Raw genomic sequence first — 12519 nt, forward strand, 5'->3', positions numbered from 1 at the left:
ACACGAGAGCGTTGCCAGATTTAGGAAGAATCTGCAGAGTAACGAGGTGTTAACGCTGCACTACTTGGGACTGCCATATTTCGTGGATCATCCCATTTTTAACTGAATATTTTAATTTATATTGGGATTTCGCCTATCTTAATAAATACATTTGATTGTCAATTAACACAATTATTATTTAAAATAGGAAAGGATTCAATTGAAAATGAAAATTACTAACGGTATAATCTAAGTATGAAGACAGATTCCAAAGGGTATTAAACTTGTGATTGTTTGACAATTATAATTCATGAGAGTTAAATGCACAAATACAAATGCTCTCGAGTTTGCAAATTTTCGCGATAATTACAAAGCTAATTGGCATAGCGAGTGAAATGAAAGCCGGACACAAAATCAAATCAACCAATTTAGAAATATATCTGGTTTGCCCTTGAGCTGAAGTCCTGTTGACTTTATCCTGCCTGTGCCTTGACTTGCAAATACAATTTAAAGATATCATATTAATCTTAAGCTAAATCCCATTGAAAACTCGTCATGACTTTAAGCATAGTTTTCTAAAACACTTGTGAATAACTTAAAGTGTTACCAGGCTAAAATACAAATTTTTCTATTATGAAAACGGTCACACAAGGCTAATGAGACTTGTTTTGATTTCCAATCAACACACACTATTTTAATTCGTATGCCCTAGCTGAACATAGGTAAAAGTCTTAATAAACGACATTTCTGAATTATCTGAATACGGATACGGCAGCGCAGGGCTGGATTTGGGCAAAGATTACACATCAACGCATTATGCAATTGATGTGGATTTGTAGCATGCAAATCAGAATTATTACTAGATGACATTATTAACAAACGTAATAACGGCATGCCGAATAATCTAAAGTAGGAAACAACTGCATGGTTGAATATTAAATATGTTCTGCCAATTCCATTGGTCACACTTTGGAATATCAGCTATAAAAGCTGAGCTTCGCTGGGAATCCTTCACAGTTGGAAAACAAATTCAAAGCATTAACATGAAGCTCTCACTAATTTGCTTGATCGTACTTGGAGTGGCGCTCTCAGCTGATGCTTTTGCTCCGCCACCTAAGGGAGTTTCTGAGAAGACTCCAGCAGCCTAATTCCGTTCCCAAGGGGACGCCACGGATTGAAGAAAGTGCAGCTATCTTGGCGTGCTTTCATCAATCAGATGTGTCTAAAATGTAGTCACAAAATAAACTAAAAAAAAATGCATTCAAAATGACTTTATTGGTCAAGACATGTTGGATATTTGCTAACAATATTTTAAAGAAGTTTGAACAATTGATATGGATTGTATGGATAAAAACTGCTTATGAGATAGATTACTTGGCAAAATCGAATGTATACAAATTGGGCAGAGTATGCAAACTGCAGGTATACCGTAATATTTTTCCAACAAAGATGCTTAGTTTTATCCTTAGCTACTTTTGTGGTGCGCATTTGAGCTTGTGAAGTAGCGGTTTTTCCCTAGCCTAGCTTCACATTTCAAACAAGTTCTGGGAAAAAAAATTAAAGGAAAATTGAAAAAATTGTACAAAATTTTTCAAAAATAAATAAAAGGAAATCAGCACAAAATGTCTGAGTACGAGGAAGCGGAGCGCAAAGACAAACTCGAGAGCGTTGCCAGATTTAATAAGAATCTGCAGAGTAACGAGGTGTTAACGCTGCACTACCTGGGACTGCCATATTTGGTGCTGTGCCGCAGCCCGCAGCTGCGCCTCAAGGTGCCGCTGAGCACCTGCAACTACCAGGATGGCGAAACTGAGGGCATTGCGCTGCAGCTGATCTTCACCTGTCCGGTCAACTATCCGCTCCAGCTGCCAACCGTTGAGCTGGTCGAGAAGCGTAATGTTAGCCGGGAGCTGGATAAAAAACTGCGCGAGGAGATCGCTGTGGCGCTGGAGCAGCACCTGGGTCTGTACATGATTGTGCCGGTGGTGACGCGGGTGCAGATGCTGCTGAACAACGAATTGAGGCACCATTAAAGAATCGCTCGGATTTGCTTCCTTCTTTCCATTGGGCGGGGCTCGTAAATGTTGAGTGTCTTTTGCTGTCCCAACTGTAACTGTTGCCGGCAATAGGTGTGTGTGTGTGGTATGCGTGGTTGGGTCCTTGTTGTCTGTTGTCTGGGCATCAACTTGCATGTACGTGCACAAACATGTTTGCCGTGGAATGCTCTGCCAGGGCCAGGGCCCGTAACTCACGCAGGCTACGTGACTTCTCTGCCATTGGCAGCGCGCCACTTGGCCGCAGCCCTGAAGTATGCAACACTTGGCCAAATGTTAACACGTGCCGGTCGACAGACGCGCCAGGACGACTGATCATTAATTGGCGGCCCTGTCCAGGCATTGGGCATTGGGCATTGGGCATTGCATTAACTTATCTTTTATGCACATGCCAAGGCACTTGCCATAGTTATCTAAGCGAGGGCTTTAACTGTGTTTAGTCCTTAGCACATGCACACACATCCTTGATACATTTCCTTCCGCTGGCGCCGCGACAGCAGTGCCAATGAAATTGCTAGTCAAAAAATGGCAAAGACATTCGCAGCAGATGCAGCAGCAGCAGTAGCTTCCTTGGGCGCATCCTGTTTATCCTTAAGCGTGCTGCATCGTTGGCGGCGGCGTCAAAGTCCTTTTGCAACCCAATGCCGGATGTCTCTGGGTAATTTAGATAGCTGCAGTTGCTCACAACTTGCATAATGTCACTTTCAAAGAGTTTTTAGGGCCAAATTGCAAAAAACGAAGAGCAACTCACACAGGACATGCATGCACAAGTATAAGGACGAGTGTGCTCAGCTTAAAGTCAATAGACATTTTGATAAGAAAACGGTAAAGGATAGATACTTAAGCTCCAAGTAGGCAATAGACTCATGCTCTTTTGTATAAATTTAACAAGCAAATAACTGAAAAGTCTTTGAATACCTTGAAAAGAGTTGGATCATACCTTTTTTTCTAACTGAATATTTTAATTTATATAGAGATTGGCGTACTCAAATATATAAATCTAGTTCTGAATACAAGCTTTGTTCTGGTTTTGAGACTCAGGGACACTTCTTTAGACATCCTTTGAGAGCTAGTCCATTGCATACAGCTTCAGAATCATATCCTTATACATTTTGGTGTAAGCTAACGAGATATGTGGCGGCACTGTAAATTATAAAATATAAGAAATTGGACCCTTATTAAATTTAGAAAAACAATCGAATTTTAAAATTAATGTGCAAGTAAACTAAAAATATATGTCTAATTCCTATACATATAAATAGTTATACAGCTTTGATCCCATGTACTTTCCGCTATCTCTTTTGACAATAAATGCTTTACATTTATTTCTCCATCCATTTTTTGGTTTACCTAACAGCTGGCGCAATTTCTTTATTTTTGGCAACTTGTAAGTCAACCGCAAACATTTCGGGATATTTCAATGGCATTCAATCTTTAATGCGGCTGTGACGACATTGGCGACTGTATGCCCGAAGGATTTGTGCGTAATGAAAAACTGTCACGGCGCAGGACGACGAGCTGGATGGTGGTGGCTAAGCCGTAGCCAGGTATGGCAAAATTGAAAAGCGCTCGTGGAGCTCGTCGTGGCATTAAAATGGCAAATTTGTGTGCGTCGCCAATGCGGCAGGACATTCAGGACATTTATGGTCGGTAACTAAACGACGCCAGGCAGACAACTTCCCGCCGGAGACAGGCCATAAAAACGGCGACGCTTGCGTGATAAGCGCATAAATCAGCCAAGACCAAAGTATGCTCAGTCCTGACTGGTCCCAACTGCTCCCGAATAGTCCTGGCTGCTCTTTAAGTCGCCGTCGTCGTCGTCGTTGTTGTCGTCGTGCCGCCTTAACCCTTGGCTAACAGCTGCCTCAGCTCGTAAAATTAACTATGACCTGTGCCCGACCACTTTTTAATTATTTGTAATGCAACCGCCCTCCTTTACACCATGGACCCGGCAACTGGAAGGCAATTTTGCCCATTGTGCCTTGCAATATAGAAATTAATTTGTGGGTGATTGTCGCTCGTTTTAAGTGAAATGAAATGCCATTCACTTGCCCATTTAGCACAAGTTAAGTAACAAAAGAAAACAGGTTGCACGTTCGGGGTTAATTTGGAATTGTTGTTGTTAAATAAACTCTTTTTACTTATATAGGTATTTTGGATTATTTCGGTCAAATATGAAATTTTGTAGTTCTTTGATTGGTTTTGTTGTAGCCAAACGTTTGTCTATGTATAAGATATTATTAGTTATTGATAACGAAAGCTTAAAATTGTTTGCAAACTATAATTTTAAATAAAACATAATTATGGCAATTGTAAATTGTCAGTATTTATTTGACAATCATAACTTTGTTCAAACTTAAAATAAACAACAATACTTTGTATGCATATTTTCATTTGTTCAGCTTTTTGGTTATGATTTTTTTCTAAATTTTAAATGTTATGTATATAACGAAATGTTTTCGTGCTTTTATTTATGCATTTCTTTCTCTTAACATCCAATTTCCCAAAGTTTGCTTTTTACATTTTTGACACGCAATATTTACGCAATATTAATTTTTATCTGAAAAAAATTAAATGAAATGAAAATAAACAAACAAAAAAAGTGAGTTAGTAGGTAAAAGTTTTTAAGGAAGAACAATGTGATATGCAGAAAACCCTAAGAATATTTGATAATACACCAAAGCCCGCAGAGTGCAAATCTCAACGCGAATTGAATTTTTGATGGGTCAGCCTGGCCATCAAAGCGCCATCTAGCGGTGGCCAGAATGACTACTGTCTGCCGGAGTCTCGAGCTCATTGCTTATGCTCGAACACGAAACAAATTCAAATTACAAATTATGTTGTCATTTGTGCACTTTATGGGGGTTGTCACTAGCTCGCAGGGTTCTCCCTCATACCCAAAGCCAAACCCTCAGCTGATATAGAGTCAGGCTGAAGCCAGGGGTGGAGAGCAACGCAACGTGACGTTGGCCCTGACACTGGTCGGTGAATGTTAAGCCTCCGGCAATGTCTGGGCTTCATTTTGCGCGGTGTCAACTATTTAGTTTCTGGTTTTAACTTGCACCATAAACTTGGCATTATGTGTCCACTTTTATTGCATACTTGCAGGCGTCTCGCACGCCTCGCTTCATTGTTTCTTAATAATCCGGTGCGGCAATGTCCGGGACGAGTGCACACGTCTCCACATTAAAAATGTTTATGGCCCCCTCCCTGCGGACGCTGGATGGTTGTGGATGCGCTCTGCTTTCGGCCCAAGTCCAGCGCCTAGTTGCATGCCACACATATTTTCGCGCGTTGCAGTCATAAATGCGCTTAATTGGCAATTTTTGTGTAAGCGTGTTGAAATTTTTACACACATTTCACGTGTGTTCTATATGTGTGTGTGTGTGTCTATGTCTGTGGATTGTAAAAGTTGCAGTCGGTTTCCTTGAATCATAAATAGAATATATGTATGCTTTCGGCACTCACTGTAATGCCCATACTCATATTTTTTATAGTTCATTTTATGCACTGGTCCTGTTTTATATGGAAATCCCCGAGCTTGCAGCGATTTTCATGTTATTTAGGGCACGTACCTAAAATGGGTTTTGCTTAAAGTTAACTTATGCAATAGCAATAAAATTCCTGCAGATTCCTATTTGTAAATTATTAATTATATATATTTTTTATTATATGTAGGACACTATGAACATTTTCTAAATTTTTTAATTTGCAAAAGAAATTATTAAAAAGAAACTTTAGCAGATTAGTATTTAGTAGTTGAATAGAAGGGTATAACCATTGGCATGTCTGACGCATAGAAGGGGACTTCTGCGACCCCATAAAGTATATATATTTTAGACAGCGTCAACAGCCATGTCCGTCTGTCACTTCTGTCTGCTTCTGTGCGAACTAGTCTCTCAGTTTTAAAGCTTTGCATAGATCCGTCTTTCTATTCCAGGCAGTACATATGTTGGAACCAGCCAGATCGGACAACTTGGCAGATATATGCCATCGGAACGATCTGTCAAAAGTAGGTTCCTGCATTTATTAGTTAGACTATGCACCTCGAATATATGCAAAATATTGTCAACATCGGATTACTAAATCATATAGCTGCCATAGAAACGATAGATATTTTCATCAAACTTAGCATTTACGATCTTCACTTTTCTTTGAAATGTGCACAAGGGTATAAAATATTTGATGTGCCGAAGATATCCTTGCTTTATCGGTTATTTTAATTTCAGACATGTTCCATTCCGCATGTAATATAAATTAAGATGCTATATATATATGTTCAATAGGACATTAACGGAATTTTAAAACCTTTACTCTTGAAAAATTTTAAGTTTGCATTTATATATTAATAGAAAATCCAGCAGGTATGTAAATGTAAATTATAAATATATATTTTTAAAATTGTATAAATGTTCAAGCTGGTATTTACATTTACTAAACTTCTCAGTTCTCACTTATCAAGATTTTCAAATTTGCATTTATGGTAAATTTGTTGAGAAATAAAATTGAGCATTGTTCTCAATCCCAAGTGTCCAATGTTAGGTCGACATACGCAATCACACGCATGATTAATTTTAGGAAAGAAAATAAAAACACTTCTAGTTGACTCAAGACTATTAAAAACGCATTCTATTAAACAAGTCGCTGTGCAACCCGCGAGGGCTTACAAATTTCTTGATTCATCTGAAAAAGTAAGCCAAAGTCAAATTATAGCTCTTTAATTTGGTTTTAATGTACTTGCCCACGGACCCCATGGCATGCACAAACTTCCGCTCCTCCCGCTCGATCATATATAAGGCACTGCTCACCATGGGTACTATATACTGTGAGCCGCGATATAGATGCGTGACACGCTCATATTCCGAATAGATCACACTCTCCAAATAGTCGGGAAAGTTCTTTTTCGATCTGATATGCACCTCGGGCAAGCTGCGAGGATAGAACTTGGGGCACATGAACACCATCTTGCAACTAATGCGCGAATCCGGCGGCAGTTCATTATCAACATGTCCGCGCACAGTGACCACAAGCTGAAAAAAGTGTCGTGATTTACGTATCTTCATGGGACAACCGAGCAGCGCCAGGGTACGCAGCTCCGAGTCGCGCAGCGACTTGCAAAAGGAAGCAAGCTTTTCTAACGACGCTGTATTCATTCTGGATAGATGTGGAAGGAATAAGATTGCAAATTTTTTGAATGAGAAAAGAATTTTTATGGAAGACTAAATAGTGTCTGGTAGTTTATGTAACTAAAGTTATTTCAATGTCAAATAGATCTAAAACGATTTTCAATGTTGCTTTGATGCCATTTTCTGTTGAATGTCCTTACGGCCAAGCGAAAATGTGTGGTTATGTTGCGAGCTAGGATAAGTATTGATCCCTTTTGAATGAAAAATACTGATTAAATTTAGCATAAAGTAGCGTACGATGAAATGGGAGCATTTATATTCTTAGTTAACTGACAACTCACATCGGGCAAGACTTAGCGGCAAGGCAGACGGCTTTGCAAAAGAAAAGATGAGAGTTCGAACTCCACCTTTTTAATCAATTCTTATATAAGAGGAGAGGAAGAAGAGGAGAGGAAGAGCAACAAGGAATATATCAAAGGAATGACGGAATTCAGAAGCCAGGCAAATGAAAATTGGAAGCTCCAGCCACGCAGACACCAAATACTCAGTATTTAAGTATTGCTTAATTTGTGTCCCTTGCTTAAACGTTTTAATATTATTTTTATTATTAAAGTAATTATTATTAAAATTTGTAGTATTATTATTATACATATATATTATATTTACTCCAATAACACATACACTAGCCCGAGACTCAAATCCGAATCCTGTCTGTTCAGACAAATTCCTTGTCTTTAATCAATACAGATTCACTTGCTGCACAAAATTTAAAATGCATATTGTGAATGGATTTTTTTCATTTGAAGTCTATATTTAATTGATGACAATTGAATAACTAACATATTCATAACATGCCTGCGTCCGGCTGGCTCGGCGATTCGATGACGGCAAAGAGATCTCATAGGCCAAGCATTAATATTTCTGGGCCCGCACTTCACTTGACTTGGCCGCTGTTCGTTTGCGTCCTTTGGCGTAAGCCTCGTAGATTCTATTAAAATCGCTTGTCATTGCTGCCTGGCATCGTTATTGTCCGTCTACGGCAAACAAAGTGCAGAGCAGCAAGCGAGCAGCTCGGCCTGAGTTGGGCTGAGTCTGGCCATGGGTTGGGTCCTTTGGCAGACATGCTTAGTCCTTTAGACATTGGCGGAGACGTTGTTGTCTTCTGGCAGAACCATTATTCTTCAACAACGTGCATTATATTATCCTTTGGCTGACTTGGCTGCTTGGCATTTGTATGCAGGCCGGGCGCGAATTGCATTTGGGGATAGGAATTGTTGGAGCTCGAAGATTGGGTCTGGGGCCGAGCCGCCTTTGAGCTGTCGTCGCTGCAATTTGTATTGCCGCCTTCCTCGTTGTCGTCATCGGCGTCGTCGTCGACGTCGTCGTCGTTGTCTGTAGCTTGTTTTTTATTGGTTTTACCGTTTTAAATTTCAATTTGGCGCTGGCCTGTAAGCAAGATGTATGTACAAGTCCATGGCCCAGCCGTGTGGCATATGTTGGCACGCCAGGTGCGCCAGGTGCGCCGCCAACTGGGCGATTTATACGCGTCACAGCGCCCACGCTGACAGTTGCCGTCTTGGCAGCTAACTGAACTGTCACTCAGGTGCTGGAGCTGCTCTCCCCGCCCACCTCTACCTCTCGAAGCTGTTATTATTATGCTATTACTTGGAGCTGGGCTCGCACACATTTTACACCGCATTTAACCCAAAACATGCCACTTAGCAGAGCGCATTTATCAATTCGTGTATACGTGATTTGAGCCCATCCACCTCACGGAACATTATCAGGTATATGGCATCAGGCATCATCATCACCATCACCATCATCATTATCTACGTTGACTTCATCATCAGATTCGATACGTGTTTAACCTCACACATTGAGCCCCAGTTGACGCTGCATTTTCGCTTACTGCGATTATCAAGCGTTTCCGTTTCCGAATCCGGTTTTCCAGCCTCTCTGCTCGTTTTGTGGCTTACGGCTATGCTCCAAAAATTACATGCCTTTGTTTTTTATCTAATGCTGTGCCGCATTTTCGGGTCTTAAGGGTCGTGTCCTCGACGTGTGCATGTGTGCACGAGTGTGCGTGTGTGGAACGTGTGACTGCCTGTGTGCCTGCTAGACATTTTTCACATTTACACCCAACAATTGGGACTTCGCACAAGAGCTGGAACAGCTTTGCCCTGCCCCGGCCATTGTCTCCCGTCCCCTTCTACATCTCCGGCTTTAGCTCTGCTCTAGTCCTGTTTCTCTTTTCGGGCGGCTGTGCTGAGCGTGTGTAATTCGATCTATTATCAGTTGTCATCGTCCTGAAATTCACACATTCGCATAGGCATTGTCGTTTTGCTTGATTTGTGCCAACAGGAGCAATAAGAAAATCTTGTACAGTGGCTCGGGCTATAATGAAAAGGAAGCATCATTCTCTATCATTGTTACTTGATTTTATTTTATTTTAGACTATAAAATATACATATATGTTATACTGGCTGGTATAAGTTTTTGCTTCCAATTTTAAACATCCATAACCTGTACTATCATGACCTCCACGTATAAAGGTAAAGTTAAGTTAAAGTTAAATATGTTAAAAGTATCTCGAATATAGAACCATGTGTTGGAATTAACGTGTTCCGCTCACTTTATTCTCTTGGTTAGAATCTTGATGCTGCATTTTCTATCCAAAGGGAATGGTAGGCAAAGCGACCTTATTGGATATTACTAAAATGAAATAATACTAATTAACTCGCAATCCAAGACGCGAACGGCCAACGGCGGAAATATAATGCTAAGCAAAGACATAATTCCGCGCGGAATTTGCAAACCACATAACTTTGATGACATGCATTTTGGGAGGATTGTGTAATACGTGTTAAATCAATTTTCACATATATTTTTGACTCGTATTGGATTTAACGAAATTTTTATATGCATCCTTGGAAATAAATTTGAGCCCGAAACTTTACCCACCAAATCCTTGACCCTCATTTCCACCAAGAACCGATGGATTTTACTAAAAGTATAAAAAACGTCTTAAACGGATTTTCTTAAGAATATTTGCCAATGAGCTTACACCTGAAACTTCGCCCATTCATTTATTATCCACGAAGGGTGGATTTTGCGAAATGTGTGAAAAACGAATCAGAATAATTTTCATAGTTATCTTTGGAAATGATGTTCATGACGATCGGATGGTAAACAAAAAACGTCCATGCAACCGTTTTTCGCCAATTTTCCTCACATGCGTGTGTAGTTTCTTAAAATCCCTTCTGGGCTGTGTGTTGATCACCAATTAGTCAGTCTGTCAGTAAGTCAGAATACAATTTTTATATATATAGAGATATTGATTAAATACTTTTTTATATTTTATATTATAAATTTTTCAAAATATCATGTTATGTTAATTTTAATATTAATTACAATACGAAAATATTCCTCTTTAATTCAAGTTTAAAATATCGTAAAATTACAAGTTATTGAAACTTTTTGTTTCAATATATTCTTTAATATATTTGTGCGTTCAGTCCCACTGTGCTCTTACGTAACCCCTGCTTAACACCCCAAATTGTGCCTAACGCATTGTTTCACGTGCCATTTGACAGCAGCAATTGGAACTTTTTCAAGCACAAATACCGAAAGACAAACGAATACACTCGAAAATACAAATACAAATGCAGAGCACAAGTGCAAAACGAGTTGAATGTGGAAATGGAAATGGCAGCAGCAGCAGAGCCTGAAGAGATGGTAATGGAAATGGAGCCGAACCTGAAGCTAGAGCTGGGGCTGGCGCTGGAGTTGGTGCTGAAGTCGAAGCTGGAGACGATGCGTGCCTAAGTGTTGCATTTACATGCGAAGTAATACAATTTGTGGCCTATGTCCTTCGGCCCCCAAGGGCGAGAGATGCGCTGAGGCGTGAATTGGATAATTTATACCATACGCACATATGAGCATTGGGGCAGCATGTGCTGCACAAATCCAATGAAGTAGATGGACAGCATTGCCCCCAAAAATGTTGCATAGCCGTTGTTACACGAGAGGGGGTGGGGGATGAGCTTGTGCGGCATATTAAGCAAAAATTAGCAACAGTTGCGTGCCAGCGCGAGCCGCAGTCGAATATGTCAAGTTAATTTAATGTAGCGTGAACTGTGATGGGTGTGTGTGCGAGTGTGTGTGATGGGTGTGATCGAGTGCCAGCTGCGGCGCCTAGACAACAGCTCAGACATATGTTACGCCTAGGCGATGCTACGTGCAATAATTTGCGCAATTACTTGGCACAAATTTGTTGTGGGAGTCGCCTTCCCGCATCCTGCGGCCGTCCAAAAAAATTATTTGCCCATGCTTCCGGCGCTCTACTCCCTGGCCGGAGTACGTGCGCGCACATGTTAAATTCAAATAAATTATGCCTCAAGGCATTTTACAATTCTATTGCCAGCTTTTAGGCGCAATATTGTGAATTGTGTGGAAAGTGTGTATGCGAACGAAAGTTTTTATATCCTGTACCCATGAAATGGTTTAAAAACGGGCTATAAGTTGTGCAATTGTGCGTAAACAGACAGACATTTAAATGAACTTTTATTTATTTTCAGTTTGAATAGATGAATCGATTTATATATAAATACGAATGCCTGCCGGGGATTCCAATATAGTTTATTTGGATGTTTACGAACTAACTCTTAGTTCATTGATCGATCGGAGAAATGGTTATATTTCTTATTTCAGGGGAGCTCGAAGATTTTGGCACAAGAAGAATCAGGTATATTTTAGTTGTATAATTTTATAAGTTTTCATTAGAAAATATGATGACGAGTGATCAAATGAGTTTGATTTTTTCTTCAAGCATTCCAGACAAACCGATAAAATGCTTTCCAAGCGCATTTTTGCTATTCCAACGCTTTCATTAATTTTTCTGCAACATTTTAAAATGCCTTAAGCAAAGTTATACAGCACTGGGTATCTTCTCGTCGAGCACACTGGCCCAAAGCAAGGTTATTTGCCGATTTTTTTTTGTCAGCTCCACAAATTATGCATTTAGCTGAAAAATGTTGGTAGCAAGGGCAAACGAACATGTGGCATGTGGGCAACTACGTGAGAGGCGTGCCAAAAACAGTTGCCAATGGCCTGAAAAAATATTGAAATATTTACTTGCGTCTCTTGCAGACTATCAGACTTGCAGTACATTTTGAAAAAACAACCTCAACGGCTGCCACTTGAACGGCAATTGCGTCAGTTTTTGGGTTTTTAGGTTTTTTATTTTACCAGCTTTTCTTTATGTATTTTTTAAGCTAGCTCATAAAAATGTCAAATCATTTACATATACGTCAGCTTTGCGACAACTGCTTGACAGACATTAATACGCTTAAGCTGCC

The 12519-nt window shown here is 40.0% G+C and overlaps 2 protein-coding genes across 2 annotated transcripts; one reads left to right on the top strand and one right to left on the bottom strand.

Moving 5' to 3' along the window:
- Nucleotides 1–1505: 1505 nt before the first annotated feature.
- Nucleotides 1506–2025, top strand: LOC135428219 (uncharacterized). Its single transcript, XM_064682066.1, has one exon. The coding sequence runs from the start codon at nt 1602–1604 to the stop codon at nt 2010–2012; it is 411 nt and encodes a 136-aa protein (XP_064538136.1). The 5' UTR covers nt 1506–1601; the 3' UTR covers nt 2013–2025.
- A 4520-nt stretch (nt 2026–6545) lies between these two features.
- LOC135428054 (uncharacterized) lies at nt 6546–7279 on the bottom strand. Its single transcript, XM_064681853.1, has 2 exons — nt 6775–7279; nt 6546–6716 (listed from the first exon to the last, which is right to left on the bottom strand). Exons 1-2 carry the CDS (start codon nt 7184–7186, stop codon nt 6697–6699), a joined length of 432 nt encoding a protein of 143 aa, XP_064537923.1. The 5' UTR covers nt 7187–7279; the 3' UTR covers nt 6546–6696.
- Nucleotides 7280–12519: the final 5240 nt, after the last annotated feature.

The sequence above is a fragment of the Drosophila montana genome, unplaced genomic scaffold (assembly GCF_035044405.1).
Source record: "Drosophila montana isolate Dmon_TW-CO22-7 unplaced genomic scaffold, ASM3504440v1 contig_2438_1, whole genome shotgun sequence".
In the NCBI taxonomy this organism is placed as follows: Eukaryota; Metazoa; Arthropoda; class Insecta; order Diptera; family Drosophilidae; genus Drosophila; species Drosophila montana.

What these genes read in the sequence shown, in the direction of transcription:
- LOC135428054 (XM_064681853.1), bottom strand. Translation starts at nt 7,186, where the DNA reads ATGAATACAGCGTCGTTAGAAAAGCTTGCTTCCTTTTGCAAGTCGCTG. An exon ending in GCATGCCATGGGGTCCGTGG is followed by an intron (nt 6,717 to 6,774) that starts GCAAGTACATTA and finishes TTACTTTTTCAG; the next exon opens with ATGAATCAAGAAATTTGTAA.
- LOC135428219 (XM_064682066.1), top strand. Translation starts at nt 1,602, where the DNA reads ATGTCTGAGTACGAGGAAGCGGAGCGCAAAGACAAACTCGAGAGCGTT.